The following is a 19,933-nucleotide window of genomic DNA, read 5'->3' on the forward strand; positions in this document are numbered from 1 at the left end:
GACATCATATGTAGCTGTTACAATACCATTGACTATCTTCTGGTTGCTATACTTTACTTTCTGTGAATGAATACATATATTTCAGTATGGTTGACATTTAGTATTATTCTACTTCAGCTTCAGATGTACAGCACAGTGGTCAGGCATCTACACAATCTATGAAGTGATCTTCCCGAAAAGTCCAGTACCCATCTGGCACCCTACAAAGATTTTACAACATTCTTGATGTCAGGCAATTGCGTTTGCAAATTTGCCACCATGGGCTTACATTGGCAGTACTGTACAAACAGCTCGGTAAGGTTTCATAACCTTGGTATATCAGTGTTTCACAGCTGTGTTTATGTCGATGTGTGCCAGTGTCTTGCTGAGTGGCATTCATTATTGTTGCGTGTTTTTGTGTGCCATCCCGAGAATGTCTGAGCTTGAATAAGAGCAACGAACAAACATTAAATTTCTTGTTAAACTTGGCAAGAGTGGAAGTGAAATCAGGGACATGTAGTCCAAATGTATGGGGATAATACCATGAACAAAATGACACTGTACAAATGGATTAAACATTTTTCTGAGGGTAGAGAATGTGTCACTGATGAAGAGAGGTCAGGACGGCAGTAATGAGCAGAACTGATGAAAACATTGCAAAAATTTGTTGAATTGTATGTCAAAATCGTCGGCTGACTGTGAGAAGCATAGCAAACCAAGTAAACATCGATAGAGAAACAGTTAGGAAAATCTTAACTGAAAATCTTGGCATGAGAAAGGTGTATGCAAAAATGGTCCTGGAGGAGCTCACTGATGAACAAAAGCAAAGGAGAGTCGAAGTTTGTCTTGACCCTTTGGAGAAACAAGACGATGTTTTAGGCCATGTTACCACTGGTGATGAAACGTGGGTGTACCAATATGATCCAGAAACAAAGCATCAAAGTGCATGATGGAAGTCACCCAATTCTCCACAACGAAAAAAAGGTCCATCAGTCCAAATCAAGAGACAAAATGATGTTGCTAACCTTTTTTGATATCAGAGGGATTATTCATTATGAATTTGTACCAACTGGACAAACAGTTAACCAAGTTTACTATTTGGAAGTGCTGAAAAGGTTGCGTAAAAGAGTTAGATGAAAATGACTTGAACTTTTCACCAACAATTCATGACTCTTGCATCACAACTGTGCCCCAACTCACAAAGCAGAGTCTGTGAGGGAGTTTTTAGTCAGTCAAGAAATAACTGTATTGGAACACCCTCCCTACTCACCTGATCTGGTCCCCAATGACTTCTTTCTTTACCTGAAGATAAAGGAAACATTGAAAGGAAAATATTTTGATAACATTCAGGACGTCAAGGGTAATTCGACAACAGCTCTGATGGCCATTCCAGGAAAAGAGTTCCAAAATTGCTTTGAAGGGTGGAGTAGGCGCTGGTGTCAGTGCATAGCTTCCCAGGGGGAGTACTTCGAAGGAGACCATAGGGATATTCAGCAATGAGGTATGTAGTACTGTTTCTAGGATGAGTTTGCAACCTTAGCTATCAGACCTCGTATATTCTCCATACCGTATTTCACATCCCTGTGACTATTTTGTGACTACCAATTTGTACTTTCTAATCCCTTCACCTTCTCCCCATACACCTCCCATCTAGCAACCATCATGGTTTTCTCTATATCTCTGAGTCTATTTCTGTTTTGTTTGCTCGTTTATTTTGTTCCTCAGGTTCCACATATAAGTGAGATCATAATATATTTGTCTTTCTCAGTCTGACTTATTTCACTTAGCATGATATTCTCTTGGTCCATCCATGTAGTTGCAAATGGTAAGATTTCATTTTTTCTTATGGCAGAGTAATACTCCATTGTATAAATGTACCACAATTTCTTTATCCAATTGTCTCTTGATAGGCATTTCAGCTGTTTCCATATCTTGGCTTTGTGAAGCACTGCAATAAACATAGGAGTGCATATATTTTTTCAAATTAGTGTTTTGCATTTCTTTGGATAACTACCCAGGAGTGGAGTTGCTGGGTGGTATGGTAATTCTATTTTTATTTTTTTGAGGAACCTCTGTACTGTTTTCCATAGTGGCTTCACCAATTTGCAATCCCACCAACAGTGCACAAGGGTTCCCTTTTCTCCACATCCTTGCCAACAACTGTTAATTGTTGATTTACTGATGATAACCATTCTGACAGGAGTGAGGTGGTATCTCATTGTGAGTTTTAATTGCATTTCTCTAATGATTGGTGACATCGAGCATCTTTTCATACGTCTATTGGCCATCTGTATGTCCTCTTTAGAGAAATGTATGTTCATGTCCTCTGCCCATTTTTTTTTAAATTGGGTTGCTTGTTTTTTTTGGTGTTGAGTTGTATGAGCTTTTTATAAATTTTGGCTGTTAACCCACTTATCGATTGTATCATTGGCAAATATCTTCTCACATTCAGAAGGGTGTCTTTTCATTTTGTTGATGGTTTCCTTTGTTGTGAGAAAAACTTTAGTTTGATGTAGTGTCATTTGTTTATGTTTTCTTTTGCTTCCTTTGCCCAAAGGGATATATCAGTAAAAATATTACTGAGGGTAATGTCTGTGAGTTTACTTCCTATATTTTCTGGTTTTCTGGTTTCGGGTCTTACATATAACTCTTTCATCCGTTTTGAGTTTATTCTTGTATGTGGTGTAAGAAGGTGTTCCAGTTTCATCTTTTTGCATGTATCTGTCCACTTTTCCCAATACCATTTGTTAAATACACTGTCTTTACTCCAGAGTAAATTCTTGCTTCGTCATAGATTAAATGACCGTATAGATATGGAATTATTTCTGGGCTCTGTATTTTGTTCTATTGATCTATGTGTCTGTTTTTATGCCAATACCATGCTGTTTTAATTACTATAGCCTTGTAGTATGATTTGATGTGGGGTGGCATGGTACCTCCCACTTTGTTCTTGTTTCTCAAGATTGCCATGGCTGTTTGGGTCTTTTAGTGTTCCATATAAATTTTAGTATCATTTGTTGTACCATGTTTCCCTGAAAATAAGACCTAGCTGGATAATCAGCTCTAATGCGTCTTTTGGAGCAAAAATTAATAAAACGCCAGGTCTTATATTAGTATAAGACCGGGTATAATGTAATGTAATGTCATATAATATAAATAATATAATACCGGGTCTTATATTCATTTTTGTTCTGAAAGATGCATTAGAGCTGATTGTCCAGCTAGGTCTTATTTTCAGAGAAACACGGTAGTTCTTTGAAAAATGCCATTGGTATTTTTTTAGTGATGGCGTTGAATCTATATATTCCTTCAGGTAGTATGGACATTTTAACTATATTAATTCTTCCTATCCATGAGCATGGTATATATTTCCATTTATTTGTATCTTCTTTAATTTCTCTCGTTAGTGTCTTATACTTTTCTGAGTACAGGTCTTTTACATCCTTGATTAAATTTATCCCTAAGTTATTATTATTGTTATTATTATTATTAAATTGTAAATTGGATTTTTTTTTAATTTCTCTTTCTGATAGTTCATTATTGGTGAATACAAATCCAACTGATTTCTAATATTAATTTTGTATTCTGCTACTTTACTAAATTCATTTATTATTTCTAATAGTTTTTTGGTGGAATCATTGGGTTTTCTATGTAAAGTATCGTGCCATCTGCAAATAATGACAGTTTTACTTCCTCCTTTCAAATTTGGATGCCTCTCATTTCTTTTTTTTTCTGATTGCTGTGGCTACTACTTCCAATACTATGTGGAATGAAAGTGGTGAAAATGAGCATCCTTGTCTTGTTTCTGACCTTAACGGGAATGCTTTTATTTTAATTGTTCCCCAGTGACTATGATGTTAGCTGTTTGTTTGTCATATATGGCCTTTAGTATGTTGAGATATGTTCCCTCTATTCCCACTCTACAGAGAGTTTTTATGCATGCTGGATTTTGTCAAATGCTTTTTCTGCATCTATTGATATAAACATATGATTTTTATTTTTCATTTTCTTAATGTGGTATATCTCGTTAGTTGATTTGCAGATATTGAACCAACCTTGCATACCACGAATGAATTTCAGTTGATCGTGTTGTATGGTCTTTTTAATGTATTGCTGGATTACGTTTGCTAATATTTTGTTGACGATTTTTGTATCTATGTTCATTAGGGATATCTACCTATAGTTTCCTTTTTGTTTTGTTTTGTTTTGTTTGTTATTTCTTTCTCTGGTTTTGAGGTCAGGGTAATCGTGGCCTCTTAAAATGAGTTTGGGCCTTCCCTCTTTCTGAATTTTTTTGGAATAGTTTGAGGAGAATAAGTGTTAATTCTGTTTTTGAATGTTTGCTAAAGTTCACCTGTGAAGTCATCTGGTCCATGACTTTGTTTTATTGGGAGCTTGTTGATTACTGATTCAATTTCGTTGTAGTAATCTGTCGGTTCAGATTTTTTGTGTGTTTTTGAATCAGCCTTGGAAGATTGTATGCTTCTACAAATTTATCCATTTCTTCCAGATTGTGTAATTTGTTTGCTTGTTTTGCTCATAGTATTTTCTTAAATTTTTTTGTATTTCTGTGGTGTCTGTTGTCACTTCTCCTCTTTCATTTCTAATTTTATTTATTTGGGTCCTCTCCTTTTTTATTGATGAGTCTGGTTAAGCGTTTTTCAATTTTTTTTTTTTTTATCTTTTCAAAAAACAGGTCTTGGTTTCATTGGTCTTTTGTAGTTTTTTATTTTTCATCTTTATTTCGTTTATTTTCACTGATCTTTATTATTTCCTTGTACTCAGCTTGGGCTTATTTTGCTGTGGTTTTTCTTTTTTTAGGCAGCCCTGCATTTCTATGAATTTTCCTCTTAGGACTGCTTTTGTTGCATCCCATAGATTTTGGGTGGTTGTGTTTTCATTTTTGTTTGTCTCAAGGTATCTTTTGATTTCCTCCTCGATCTCATCGTCGACACATTCATCATTTAGTGGCATGTTATTCAGTCTCCATGTGTTTGTCTGTTTTTTCAGGGTTTTTTTTTTGTCGTAATTGATTTCTAGTTTCATAGCACTGTGGTCAGAGAAGACACTTGATATGATTTCAGCATTCTTAAATTTTGAGACTTGTTTTGTGGCCTAAAACATGTGGTCTATCTTGAGAAATGTTCCATGTGCACTTGAAAAGAATGTATGTTCTGTGCCTTAGGGTGAAATGCTCTAAAAATATCGATTAAATCCATTGGGTCTTATGTTTCATTTAATATCACTGTTTCTATATTGATTTTCTGCCTGGAGGATATGTCCATTGGTGTCAGTGGTGTGTTGAGGTCCCCTACTATGATTGTGTTAATGTTGATATCTATCTTTATGTCCATCAATATTTGTTTTGTATATTTAGGTGCTCCTATGTTGGGTGCATAGATATATTTTTTTTAATTTATTTTTTATTTTATTTTATCTATTATTATTATTATTAAATTTATTGGGGGTGACAATTGTTAGTAAATTTACATAGATTTCAGGTGTATAATTCTGTATTACATCATCTATAAGTCCCATTGTGTGTTCACCACCCAGAGTCAATTCTCCTTCCATCACCATATATTTGATCCCCCTTACCCTCATCACCTAACCCCCACCCCCTTACCCTCTGGTAACCACTAAATTGTCTGTGTCTGTGAGTTTTTCTTTCTCATTTGTTTGTCTTGTTGCTTTGTTGTTTTAGTTTATATACCACATATCAGTGAAATCATAGGGTTCTCTGCTTTTTCTGTCTGACTTATTTCACTTAGCATTATACTCACAAGATCCATCCATGTTGTCACAAATGCTCCTACATCATCTTCCCTTAACGCCGAATAGTATTCCATTGTGTATATATACCACAACTTCTTTATCCATTCATCTATCGAAGGACATTTTGGTTGTTTCCATGTCTTGGCCACCATAAACAAAGCTGCAATGAACATTGGAGTACATGTGTCTCTATAGAGAAATGCTTTCAGATTTTTTGGGTAGATACCCAGGAGAGTGATTGCTGGGTCATATGGTAATTCTATTCGTAATTTCTTGAGGAACCTCCACACTGCCTTCCATAGCGGCTGCACCAGTCTGCATTCCCACCAACAGTGTATGAGGGTTCCTTTTTCTCCACAGCCTCTTCAACACTTGTTACTATTTGTCTTGTTGATGAAAGCCAATCTGACTGGGGTGAGGTGATATCTCATTGTGGTTTTCATTTGCATTTCTCTGATGATTAGAGATGTTGAGCATTTTTTCATATGTCTATATGCCATTTGTATATCCTCTTTGGAGAAATGTCTCTTCAGGTCCTCTGTCCATTTTTCAATTGGGTTGTTTGTTTTTCTGTTGTTGAGTTTCATGAGTTCCTTGTATATTTTGGATATTAGCCCCTTATCAGAGGCACTGTTTGCAAAAATCTTCTCCCATTCAGTTGGTTGCCTCATTATTTTGTCAATAGTTTCTTTTGCTGTACAGAAGCTTTTCAGTTTCATATAATCCCATTCGTTTATTTTAGTTTTTACTTCCATTGCCTTTGGAGTCAAATTCATAAAATGCTCTTTGAACCCAAGGTCCATAACTTTAGTACCTATGTTTTCTTCAATGCAGTTTATTGTGTCAGGTCTTATGCTTAAGTCTTTGATCCATTTTGAATTAATTTTGGTACATGGTGACAGAAAGCAGTTTAGTTTCATTCTTTTGCACGTGGCTATCCAATTCTGCCAGCACCATTTATTGAAGAGGCTGTCTTTCCTCCATTGTATGCTTTTAGCTTCTTTGTCAAAAATTATTTGTCCATACTTATGTGGTTTTATTTCTGGGTTCTCAATTCTATTCCATTGGTCTATGTGTCTGTTTTTCTGCCAATACCAAGCTGTTTTTATTATTGTAGCCCTGTAGTACAAGCAAAAATCAGGGAGTGTGATACCTCCAGTATTGTTCTTTTTTTTTAGTATTGCTTTGGCTATTCGGGGTTTTTGTGGTTCCAAACAAATCTGATGATTTTTTGTTCTATTTCTTTAAAAAATGCCATTGGGATTTGGATGGGGATTGCATTAAATCTGTATATGGCTTTGGGTAATATGGCCATTTTAACTATGTTGATTCTTTCAATCCATGAGCCCAGAATGTCTTTCCATTTCTTTGTGTCTTCTTCAGTTTCTTTCAAAAATGTCTTATAGTTTTCAGCGTATAAATCCTTCACATCCTTGGTTAAGTTTATTCCTAGGTATTTTATTCTTTTTGCTGCAATTGCAAAAGGAATTGTTTTTTCTATCTCTTTTTCTGAGATTTCATTGTTGGTATATAGGAAAGCAATGGACTTTTGTACATTGATTTTGTAGCCAGCAACTTTACTGTATTCATTGATTGTTTCTAATAGCTTTTTGGTGGAGTCTTTAGGGTTTTCTATATATAGCATCATGTCATCTGCAAAGAGTGACAATTTAACTTCTTCATTCCCAGTTTGGATGCCTTTTATTTCTTTCTCTTGCCTGATAGCTCTGGCAAGGACTTCCAACACTATGTTGAAAAGCAGAGGTGATAGGGGACAACCTTGTCGTGTTCCTGAATGTAGAGCAAAGGGCTTCAGCTTTTCACCATTAATTATGAGATTAGCTGAGGGCTTGTCGTATATGGCCTTTATTATGTTGAGGTATTTTCCTTCTGTACCAATTTTATTAAGTGTTTTAATCATTAAAATTGATGTTGTATCTTATCAAATGCTTTTTCTGCATCAATTGATAGAATCATATGATTTTTGTCCTTTATTTTGTTTATGTGATGTATCACATTGATGGATTTGCGAATGTTGAACCATCCTTGTGGGTGCATAGATATTTACTAGGGTTATGTCCTCTTGTTGGATTGATCTCGTTCTTATTATGTAATGCTTTTCTTTGTCTTCATAGTCTTTGTTTTAAAGTCTGTTTTGTTTCATATGAGTATTGCTATCTCAGCTTTTTATACTTTTTATTTCCATTTGCATGAAATAATTTATTGCATCCCTTTACTTTCACTCTGTGTGTGTATTTTGATCTGAAATGAGTCCCTTGTAGATAGCATATGCATGGATCTTGTTTTCTTATCCACTTATCTACCCTATGTCTTTTGATTGGAACATTTAATCTATTTACATTTAAAGTAATTATTGATAGGTACATAGTAATTGCCATTTTATTGTTGGTATTTCTGATTTTCGTTAGTTTGTTTTCACCTTTCTTTTGCTTCAAGAAGTCCTTTTGACATTTCCTGTAATACTGGCTTGGTGGTAATGAATTCCTTTAGCTTTTTCTTTTCTGGGAAGCTGTTCATCGCTCCTTCAATTTTAAGTCAAGCTGGGTAGAGCGGTCTTGGTTGTAGGCCCTTATTTTTCATCACTTTGAATATTTGCTGCCACTCCCTTTTTGCCTGCAAAGTTTCTGTGGGAAAATCAGCTGATAGTCTTATGGGAGCTCCTTTGTGAGTAACTAGTTTGTTTTAGAATTGCTTCCTTTAGAATTCCCTCTTTGTCTTTAATCTTTGCCATTTTAACTATGATGTGTCTTGGTGTGCGCCTGGTTGGGTTCATTTTGTTTGGGACTCTTTGCACTTCCTGGGCTTGTGTGTCAATTTCCTTCACCAGGTTTGGGGATTTTTCAGTCATTATTTGTTCAAATATGTTCTTGATGCCTTGCTCCCTCTCCTCTTCTTCTGGTAATCCTATGATGTAAATGTTTTTGCACTTGATGTTGTCCCACAGATCTCTTAAACTATCTTCATTGTTTTTTTATTCTTTGCTCTTTTTGTTGCTCCAATTGGATGTTTTCTGCTACTTTATGCTTGCTATCTCTTTGTTGAAATTCTCACTAAGTTCCTTAGGCATTCTTACAATCAGTTTTTTAAACTCTGACTACATTAGGTTGGTTCCCTCCATTTAATTTATTTTCATTTCTGGAGATTTCTTCTGTTCTTTTATTTGGGTCATGTTACTTTGTTTCCTCATTCTGCCTCATGCTCTGTGTTTGCTTCTGTGTATTAGGTAGATCTCCTATATCTCTCAGTCTTTGCTGGGTGTCCTTACGTAGTATGTGTCCTGTGTAATCGAATTGCACAGTCTTCCTAACCTACTGTGCTTGTGTTCCAGGTGTATTCCTTGATTGTGTTATGTGTGTTCTCCTACTTTAGTCGAGCCTCGATTGCTTTCAGCACATCAGTGTGTGGGGATTGACTCCCAGGCTAGTAACTATGAAGATTGGCTACACCCACAGTGTATGAGCTTCTGTGTGGGGCTGAACCCTCAGAGGAGGCTTCTCCCCTGTGGGCTATTGTGCCCTTTGAGACCCGCCTTGGGTTATGCCGGTTGTGGGGCTAACCAGTTAGTGATCTGGTGTGGTCTGAAAGTGGCCTCTGGGTGTGTGTTTTCTGGTTTCTCTTTGGAAGTGCGCCTGTGCAGGGTAATTTCAGCCTTGCCTGTTAGCGGCCTGCAGCTACCTGGTAGATGCCTCAAAACTATATGTGATTGGCTTTTGTGTGCGCTGGACCTGGAGGCATATGTGGGTGGCCTCACTATGAACTGAGGATGGCTGCCACCAATAGTGTGCCTGAGGCAGCTTAGCAAAAGTCCCAGGACCCCCCAGGCCTGTTGCCACCAGCCTACTTCCTATAAGGCCCAGCCCCTGAAAGAGATTCCTTTGGTGCGCATCCCAGACTGGTTGGCCCCGTGTTTAGAGTGCCCTTGGCAATGCATCACTATCTACATGTGGTAGTTTTGAAGGGAATCGCAAGAGGTGACCAGTGATTTTTACAATGTTAATGCAGATTCAGTTCTTACTCCAGTATCTGGCCTGTGACCACCTTGCACAGCGCTCTAAGAACACTGTAGCCAGCCACCACCTCAGCCTCCCAAATTCCTGATAACGGTTGCAGTTTTGGGTCACTGTTCACCACCAAAATCTCACCAGGCCAGTGTGGATTTTCCACTACTGTAGTAAACCTCCTCCCAGGCTTGTTGGGGTGGGTCCGGTGGCCCAAGCACCCGGAATGCCCCTGGCAATGCAGCTCAAGGGGGAGGGAGGGAAGCTAAGTTGTGTGGTGGGTGGTGTCTGCAAAGTCAATGTAGTTTCAGCGGCTCCGGCACTGGTGCTAGATCCATGACTACCCAGTCTTGGTGTGGCCTCCTCTTTATATCCTTAATCATAGTGGTTCTATTTAGCTAGTGTTCAGATGAATGTTGAGGTTGATTGTTCTATAATTTGTAATTTTGGGATCCAGTAGGCATAGCATTTACCTAATCTGCCATTTTGAATCTCCTGTCAGCTTGTTTTTTTCTTGAACTTTATAAATATAAAATTATATATAGTATGTACTCTTTTACATTGATCTTCTTTTGCTTTTCTTTTCTTTTTTTTCCAGGGATTCCTTCAGGCTTTATTATTTTTGATTTTGCTGTTTTCTTTTGATTTTCTTTGTAGAGAGTTTTTAATAATGAGTTTATTTTCTTGAATAGAGGATGATTGAGATTACCTATTTCTTATGTAAGTTTTGCCTTTACATTAATTAAGTTTGAAAATTATGCCATCTTTTTCCCCTCCCCTTTTCCCCCCATTAACTTGTTATTCATTCTTTTGCAAAAATGTGTCAACAAAATATGAGGTCTGCCCCCACTTTGCAATTAACAATATGGATCAGCACATTCAAATCTCTGTAAATATTCACATAAAAACCTGTTTAACGTTATTTAGTCCAGTGATTGTCAAACTTATTTGACAATGAAATGCTATGGATTGGTAGGCAGGGGTTCTCAGAATACCCACCATCCTTGGGGAAACCTATCCAGAGGCTTAGTCAAGCTGCATGACTTTTAGGTTGTCTCTACAGTAGTTATTTCATGATAAACTTTGATAAAACTTGTAGAGAACTTGGGGTTAAATAATAGGGCAGCACCCAGGACAGTAGTTCCTGGAGTCTGAGAATCAATCTCGGGGAAAACATGGTTAATACAGTTTTAGGAGCCTTCTCAAGAGCATGTCCCTGGGAGGTGATGACTTGTGTACAGCTGGAAGTGGTTGAAGGACCTGTAGGAAGGCCATACATTCTGGTATTCTTTCCTCCTAAGAAACAGTCTGCATTCATTGCAGTCCTTAGATGTGTGAGCTGGAGTTCAAGTCTCCCATTCTGGCCATTAAATTTAGAGACTGCTTTTCTTTCTTTCTTTCTTTCTTTCTTTCTTTCTTTCTTTCTTTCTTTCTTTCTTTCTTTCTTTCTTTCTTTCTTTCTTTCTTTCTTTCTTTCCTTCCTTCCTTCCTTCCTTCCTTCCTTCCTTCCTTCCTTCCTTCCTTCCTTCCTTCCTTCCTTCCTTCCTTCCTTCCTTCCTTCCTTTCTTCCTTCCTTCCTTCCTTCCTTCCCCTTCCTTCCTTCCTTCCTTCCTTCCTTCCTTCCTTCCTTCCTTCCTTCCTTCCTTCCTTCTTTCCTTCCTTCATCTCATTTTCAATACTGTAAATTCTTCAGGAGTTATTTTAAGTTACAAAACCTTTAAGAAGTTAAAATGTGCTCTGATGTTTTGTCTGAGATTGTTATCCATAAGCCAATTAAGTATTAGAATCCCATCTGCTAAAAGTGAAGCTGTTATTTGAATAGTTAATATTACATTGATTTTCTTGACAATTAAATAGCATGCATTTTCTCACCCAGAAGAGTGATCAACTCATTAAGACGCAGGTTAAAAAGAAAAGGGGGACCAATTATATCACTCTTCCCAAGAGTATGTAAAATAGGACTATGAGGAAAAGGTGTAGTTAGTCCAAGGAAAAACATCTCTAATGGTAAAGTTTTGATATTGTTATGCTTAATTAAACAACCTTTTCTCCTACACTATCAGTAGGACAGAAAGAAAAGGAGGCGTGGTGGGGGATGATTAGAAAATAAGCTCTGACATTAGAAAGAAAAAAGATCACTTAGATTAAAACTGAAATTAATTTTCAGGCCTTGTAAAAGAAATGCAATTCTGAGAACTTTAAAATTCTAATAATCTCTTTTTCTCCTTTCTCAGGTGTGTCCTCTTTAAGTATTCAATTTGCCAAACTCCCAAAAGGATTAAAGCATTTAAATTTATCTAAAACCTCATTGTCACCTAAAGGTATAGTGTATCTTATTTACTTAACTTTATGTCTGTAATATTTCTGTTGCACCATGCTACCTTAAATAGTTGGAATTTATTACTCAGTATGTATGTGTGTGTGTATATATATATATATATATATATATATATATATACACACATATATATATGTATTACAATACTCTCACAGTTTTAAGATAAAGAAATTATGTGGTTGGAATTATGGTTGTGCAAAATGAAGTGCTTTCAGAGTCGAGAATAATTTTGAAATATATGTGAAGTCTTTAACTTTTTTAACTTTGAGTAATGAAATGCTCACCTAGCTCCCTCCTGCCTCATGCCTCACATTTCCAAAGGCAGTGGGTTGTGTTTCTCTTGGTTCATCTTTGGAGAAACATCAGCTATCCCCACCCCGCAGCCAACTGTCCGCTGGACTGTGTTCTATAGAAAACTGCTGGGCCTACATGCCCAGTCACCTCCTCTGTTTCCTGCTCTGGAAATTCTTTCCCAGATTCTCTGCTGACTCCACTCACCCTCCTCTCATATATCCAGTTGCTCATCAAATCCTGTCGATTCTATTATTATTTTGCCAAATAGCACTGCCAATATTGGAAATAGCACTGCATACATCATGCCTTTGTATACGTTTTTATTCTTCTTGAAAAATTTTATTTCATCCTGATTCTGTGAAGAGAAAACTTTAGTTCTTCCCCTCCTCCTGTGTTTCTTTTTCCTGTGTATCTCCTTTCCTACTCACACAAAACACTTCTCTTCTAACACTTTTGGTCACCAGATGTGTGGAGGTTTTTTCCCCTCACCAAGCAATTCTTTAACACCGGTCAACTCAGTTCTGATACTGTCTACCAGGAGATCGCATCAGGTCCCACAGTTTCAGGGCTCAGTCCCACAACACTGCTGTCCCCATCCACTTCTGCAGATGTGAGTTCAAGCCCAGGTTATCAAAGTTTCCAAAGTCCTCCCACCTTGGGATTGATTAATTATCTGGAGTGGCTCACAGAACTCAGGGAAACACTTATGTACATTTACCAGTTTACTAAAGAATGTGATAAAGGATACAGATGAATAGCTAGATGAAAAGGTACAAAGGGTGAAGCCTGGGAAGGTCCCAAGTGCAGGAATTTCTGTCCCTGTGGATTGGTCTGTGTTACCCTCCCAGTATGGATGTGTTCAATTCCTAGAAGCTCTCTGAACCCCATACTTTTGGGATTTTATGGAGGCTTCCTCATGTTGGCATGATCAGTTATTAATTTCCATTTCTAACCCTTCTCTTCTCTCTGAAGAATGGAGGGGCTGGAACTGAAAATTCCAAGCTCCTAATCATGGTTTGATCTTCTTGGTGACCAGTCCTCATCCAGGAGCCCACCCAGAGTCACCTCATTAGAACAAGAGATGCTTCTAGTGCTCTTATCTCTTCGGAATTTATAAGAATTTAGGAGCCCTTTGCCAGGAATAGAGGGCAGAAACCAAGATATATGTGTTTTCTGTTATCTTATACTTACCTTCATATTCTTGGAGAGCTTCATTTTATTTTATAAGACCTTCAAGTGTGCCATTTATCTTCTGAGAATTCCTCCCTGTTCCTGAGACCTCAAGAGAATCTATTACTTTTTTTGTGTGTGTTACTTCTAGATCACATATCTAACATTGTATTAATATTCTGTTTTCCCTACTAGAGTGGGGCCCTCATTTCCGTATCTCCAGCACCTGGCACAGTACCTAGACCATTATGGGTATTTAATGAAAGTGTCTTGAATTGAATAACTTGCCCATTTCTTAAATATATCACTTTCTTTTGAAGGCAGTATGTATAGTGATTAAGAGTGTCACTTCTCACACAGATGGCCTAGAGTTGAGCCCTAACTTTTTTATTTACTATGAACATAGTTTTACAATCTCTTGGTTCCTCAATTCCCTCATCTGTAAAATGGAAATGTGAGTATCAGCTTTATTACTGGTGGTGGGATTAAATTAGTTAATATGCATGCATTACAGCTTGGGGCCACCACCACCACCACTATCATCACCATCACCATCATCATTATCACCACCACCATCATCATCATCATCATCTTGTGCTGTTATATTTTTATATTTGTTTTAATCCAGTTGTGGAGGACGCAGCTCACAGTGGCCCATGTGGGGATCGAACTGGCAACCTTGTTGTTAAGAAAACCGCGCTCTAACCAACTGAACCAACTGGCCGCCCCTATATTTGTTTTTATTTTAGCTTGGGACAACCTCAATGTCCCCACTGAAAGATCTGGTAAATTACTTCTCATCCTGTAAGATTCAGTTTCTAGCTCACTTTGAAGCCTTCTCAGACAGCCACCTCTCCCTATAGCTGCAGAGCTCGATGCGCTTTCTCTGTCCCATAGCACTATGTGAATTCCTCTCTTTTAGCATGTTTTCCCATTGCATTTTGATTGTGTCCTAGCCTGGGAGTTTCTGGATGGAAAGGGCTCTCTACCTTGTTCATTATTGTGTCCCTGGCACCTGGCACGTTACAGGCTCTCACTGGATGTGTCGTGCATGAGTGGGCGAAGCAAAATGGTTATTCAGTGACTTCACATCTATCCAGTCATGCTTTATTATGAACGTACAGTTAGTGTACACTATGAGTGATCTGAAATTGGGGTTAGTTCTATCAGTCACACGATTTTATTTGCACACATTTGTACACACGTTTAAAATTAAGGCATAATAGTAAATTTCCAAAGGGAAAGATTTCCCCAGGAGTCAGTGTTTTCTATCCTGGTATCTGAAGTCCTCCACAGACCTTAAAGCCAAATTCAGTTCCTTTATATTCTCATTGTTATATCTCAGCCCATCAGTTTTATAAAAAACCCTTTCATTTTTATCATTTTGATATTGATGATTATCAGTGCATTACATATTTATGGTAAAGATTTAGAAGATACTGGAAAATATAAATAAGAAAGGAAAAATTACTTGTAATGCCAGTATCAAACCATTACAAGACTCACTGTTGACAGTTTGGTGCCCATCCTTTCATACTGTTTTCCATCTGTGCATAATTTATTTATATACATATTTACCCCCCCGCACACACACACACACACACACACACTATGCTTAACATTTCATAAACTTTTTCCCACATATTATATTGTGATTGTTTATGTCAGTAAACACATCACTTTCAATAGCTACATGATATTCCAGGATATGGAAAATTTTCCATAATTTATTTAAATGATCTGTTATGTACATGTAAATGTTTTTTTTTAATTCTTCAGTAATGCAAGCAACACTAACATGGCTTTTATATCTAATTATTGGTCATTTGTTAATTTCTTCTTTAGGATAAACTCCTATAAGTAGAACTGTCAGATCAAAATGTTTGCACACTTTCTAAAGCTTCTTTTGATATTTATTGTTAAGAAGTCCTCTAAGTATTTTATACAAATGTCTTTACGCTCCACCATCAGTGGACATTATTCTCCTTTTTCATTGTTTATCAAGCATATAAACAAAAGCGTTGATATTTTAATTTAAATTTCTTCAGTTATTGCTTAGGGAATTTTTTTGCCCTTGTTCCTTAGTAATTTGTATGTTTTTTGGAGGAATTGCTAGTTCCCATCTTTTGTTACTTCTCTATTACAGTGTTAATCTTTTTTCCTAATTTATATGAATTCTCTACATATTAAAAATATCAATAATTTAAATATTGATTATATTTATTTATATTAATTTATGTGTTCATTACTGCAAAACAAATAGAGGGATACGGGGATCATTTATGATCCTAGAGACAAGTTTTGATTCTGAGGTGCCTCAGTGCTACCACTAACTGATGTCCCTGTCCCTCCAAGTATGATGATAGGGGGAGGGCAATCAGCTTCCTTGTAACTGAACATGGCCCATGTTTCCTATGCCCTTCACAAATAAAGGTCACCACATTTGCTTCTTCCCTGCAATAACATGTGTACATTAAAATATGTGTTGTGAGAATTAATATTGTTTTATAACATATGACCCAAGGAATTTTAAGTTGTCCTTTTTTTTCTTTACTGTATCAATAATTCAGGCTTTATTACAGGCTAGTTTTACACTTATTGTATTATATGTACACAATAACTTAAAAATAATCTTTTTTTTAATTTATTGGGATGACAATTGTTAGTGAAATTACATAGATTTCAGGTGTAAAATTCTGTATTACATCATCTATAAATCCCATTGTGTGCTCACCACCCAGAGTCAGTTCTCCTTCCATCACCATATATTTGATCCCCCTTACCCTCATCTCCCTCCACCCAACCCCCTTACCCTCTGGTAACCACTAAACTATTGTCTGTGTCTATGAGTTCTTGTTTATCATTTGTTTGTATTGTTGTTTTGTTGCTTTTGGTTTATATACCACATATCAGTGAAATCATAGGGTTCTCTGCATTTTCTGTCTGACTTATTTCGCTTAGCGTTATACTCTCAAGATCCATCCATGTTGTCACAAATGTTCCTAGATCATCTTTCCTTACTGCCAAATAGTATTCCATTGTGTATATATACCACAACTTCTTTATCCATTCACCTATCGAAGGACATATTGGTTATTTCCTTGTCTCGGCGACCGCAAACAAAGCTACAGTGAACATGGGAGCACACGTGTCTTTATGTAGAAATGTTTTCAAATTTTTTTGGTAGATACCCAGCAGAGGGATTGCTCGGTCATATGGTGATTCTATTTGTAATTTTTTGAGGAACCTCCACACTGCCTTCCATAGCGGCTGCACCAATCTGCATTCCCACCAACAGTGGATGAGGGTTCCTTTTTCTCCACAGCCTCTCCAACACTTGTGATTATTTGTCTTGTTGATGACAGCCATTCTGACTGGGGTGAGGTGATATCTCATTGTGGTTTTTATTTGCATTTCTCTGATGATTAGTGATGTTGAGCATTTTTGCATATGTCTATTTGCAATTTGTATGTCCCCTTTGGAGAAATGTCTCTTCAGGTATTCTGCCCTATTTTCAATTGGGTTGTTTGTTTTTTTGATGTTTTTTGATGTTGAGCTTCATGAGTTCCTTGTATATTTTGGATATTAGCCCCTTATCGGAGGCACTGTTTGCAAAAATCTTCTCCCATTCAGTTGGTTGCCTCTTTATTTTATACATGGTTTCTTTTGCTGTGCAGAAGCTTTTAAGTTTCACATAATCCTATTTGTTTATTTTCCCTCCATTGCCTTTGGAGTCAAATTCATAAAATGCTCTTTGAACCCAAGGTCCGTAAGTTTAGTACCTATGTTTTCTTCAATGCAGTTTATTGTGTCAGGTCTTATGCTTAAGTCTTTGATCCATTTTGAATTAATTTTGGTACATGGTGACGATTTTTGCATCACTATTTATCAGAGATATTGGTTTGTAGTTTTCGTTTTTGTGTTGTCCTTACCAGGTTTTGGTATCAGGGTAATGTTGGTCTCATAAAATGAGTTAGGGAGTACTGTCTCTTCTTCAATTTTTTGGAAGAGTTTGAGCACGATTGGTATTAGATCCTGTTTGAAGGTTTGGTAGAATTCACTAGTGAAGCCATCTGGTCCCGGACTTTTGCTTTTGGGAAGGTTTTGGATGACTGATTCAATTTCATTACTGGTGATTGGTCTGTTTAGATTTTCCAGTTCTTCATGGTTCAGCCTGGGAAGGCTATATGGACAATGAACTTGTCCATTTCTTCTAGGTTATTGAATTTTGTGGCATATGGTCCTTTATAGTATTCTTGGATGATCCTTTGTACTTCTTGGTGTCTGTGATAACTTCCCCTTCTTCATTTCTGATTTTGTTAATTAGTGTCTTCTCTCTTCTTTTCTTAGTGAGTCTAGCCAAGGGTTTGTCGATTTTATTAATCTTTTCAGAGAAGCAGCTCTTTGTCACATTAATTTATTCTACTGTCTTTTTGTTCTCTATTTCATTTAGTTCTGCTCTGATTTTTGTTATTTCCTTTCTTCTGCTGACCTTGGGTCTCACTTGTTCTTCTTTTTATAGTTCTTTAAGTTGTAACATGAGGTTATTTATTTGGGATTTTTCTTGTTTCTTGAGATAGGCCTGTAATGATATAAATTGCCGTCTTAAAACTGCTTTCGCTGCATCCCAAACATTTTGGTAGGATGTATTTGTTTCTATGTATCTTTTGATCTCTCCTCTAATTTCTTCTTTGACCCAGTCGTTTTTTAAAAGTGTGTTGTCTAATCTCCATGTATTTGTGTTTTTTCCTGCTTTATTTTCGCAGTTGATATCCAATTTCAAAGCCTTGTGATCAGAGATTATGCTTGGTATGATTTCAATCTTCCTAAATTTGGTGACGCTGATTTTATGTCCCAATATGGTCTATCCTTGAGAATGTTCCATGTACACTCGAAAAGAATGTATAGTCTGATTTATTAAGATGAAGTGCTCTATAGATGTGAATAATGTCCATTTCATCTAATGTGTCATTTCGGGCTGTTATTTCGTTATTTATTTTCTGTTTGGATGATCTATGCATAGCTGTCAATGATGTATTTATGTCCCCTAGTATAATTGTGTTTTGGTCAATTTCTCCCTTTAGTTCTGTTAGTAGTTGCTTGGTATATTTCGGTGCTCCCTGATTGGGGGCATAAATCTTGATGACTGTTATGTCTTCTTGTTGTATAGTCCCCTTTACCATTATGAAATGTCCATCTTTGTCTCTTGTTATCTTTCTCACCCTGAAGTCTGTTTCATCTGATATCATTATGGCTACACCTGATTTTCTCTGGGTACCATTTGCTTAGAGTGTCAATTTCCACCCTTTCACTTTCAGTCTGTGCTTTTCCTTGTAGCTGAGATGTGTCTCTTGGAGACAGCATATGATTTGTCTAGTTGTTTGATCCAGTCTGCTACTCTGTGCCTTTTTATTGGTGTGTTCAGGCCATTTACATTTAGGGTGATTATTGTTACGTGAGGATTTCCTGTCATTCTATCTTTAGTTTTCTGGTAAGGCTGTGTCTCCATTGTTTCTTTGCCTCTTTGTTGTTGTCTGTTATTTCTATGTGGTGGTATTCTGTGATGTTTCCCTCTGTTTCTTCTTTTATTATAGTATATATTACTGTTTTGGAATTTTTTTGAGTGGTTACCCTTAAGTTTATGTAAAAGAAAGTTTGATATTTAGAGTATTCCATTTTCTTCAGCATGCTTACTTTCTCCATTCCCATATTCTGGTTCAGGCCTTTACTCTCCCCCTTTTTATGTTGCCACAAATTGTCCCTGTTGATGGTTGTCGAATAGCCTCCTTTATTATTTCTTGTAGTGCAGGTCATGTATTAGAAAATTCCCTCACTTCTGTATGTCTGGAAAGGTCTTTAGTCCTCCTTCATATCTGAAGGATATCTTTGCTGGGTATATTATTCTTGGCTCATAATTTCTCTCTTTCAATAGTTTGAATATTTGGTTCCACTCCCTCCTGGCTTGTAGGGTTTCTGTTGAAAAATCTGATGATAATCTAATGGGCTTTATTTTGTAGGTTACTGTCTTCTTTTCCCTGGCTGCCGTGAGAATTCTTTCTTTGTCGTTGATTTTAGACATCTTCAATACAGTGTGTCTCGGAGAAGGCCTGTTGGGATTGAGGTAATTAGGTGTTTTATTTGCTTCTTGGATTTGAGGATCCAGTTCTGTCCACAAGTTTGGGAAGTTCTCATCAACAATTTGTTTGAGTATATTCTCTGTTCCCTTCTCTCTTTCTTCTTTTTCTGGTATGCCCATTATTCTTATATTTCTCTTTCTGAATAAGTCAGAAAGTTCTTGTAGAGTTGTTTCATTTCTTTTAAGTCTCAAATCTCTTTCTTTCATCTGTGTAATTTCCAG

General features: G+C 36.9%; 1 protein-coding gene across 9 annotated transcripts in view; it reads left to right on the forward strand.

Annotated features, from left to right (window-relative positions):
• Nucleotides 1–19,933, forward strand: part of CARMIL1 (capping protein regulator and myosin 1 linker 1) — a 381,971-nt gene that overhangs the window by 217,144 nt on the left and 144,894 nt on the right. For 7 of the 9 annotated variants that reach the window (XM_081026679.1, XM_081026680.1, XM_081026681.1 and 4 more), the window contains one exon: nt 12,008–12,094. The exons of the other annotated variants lie outside the window; for them this stretch is intronic. In XM_081026679.1, coding sequence (XP_080882805.1) covers nt 12,008–12,094 — 87 coding nt within the window. The remainder of the gene's footprint in view (nt 1–12,007; nt 12,095–19,933) is intronic. 9 annotated transcript variants of the gene reach the window in all.

Source organism: Rhinolophus hipposideros (assembly GCF_964194185.1).
Source record: "Rhinolophus hipposideros genome assembly, chromosome: 19".
Classification (NCBI taxonomy): Eukaryota; Metazoa; Chordata; class Mammalia; order Chiroptera; family Rhinolophidae; genus Rhinolophus; species Rhinolophus hipposideros.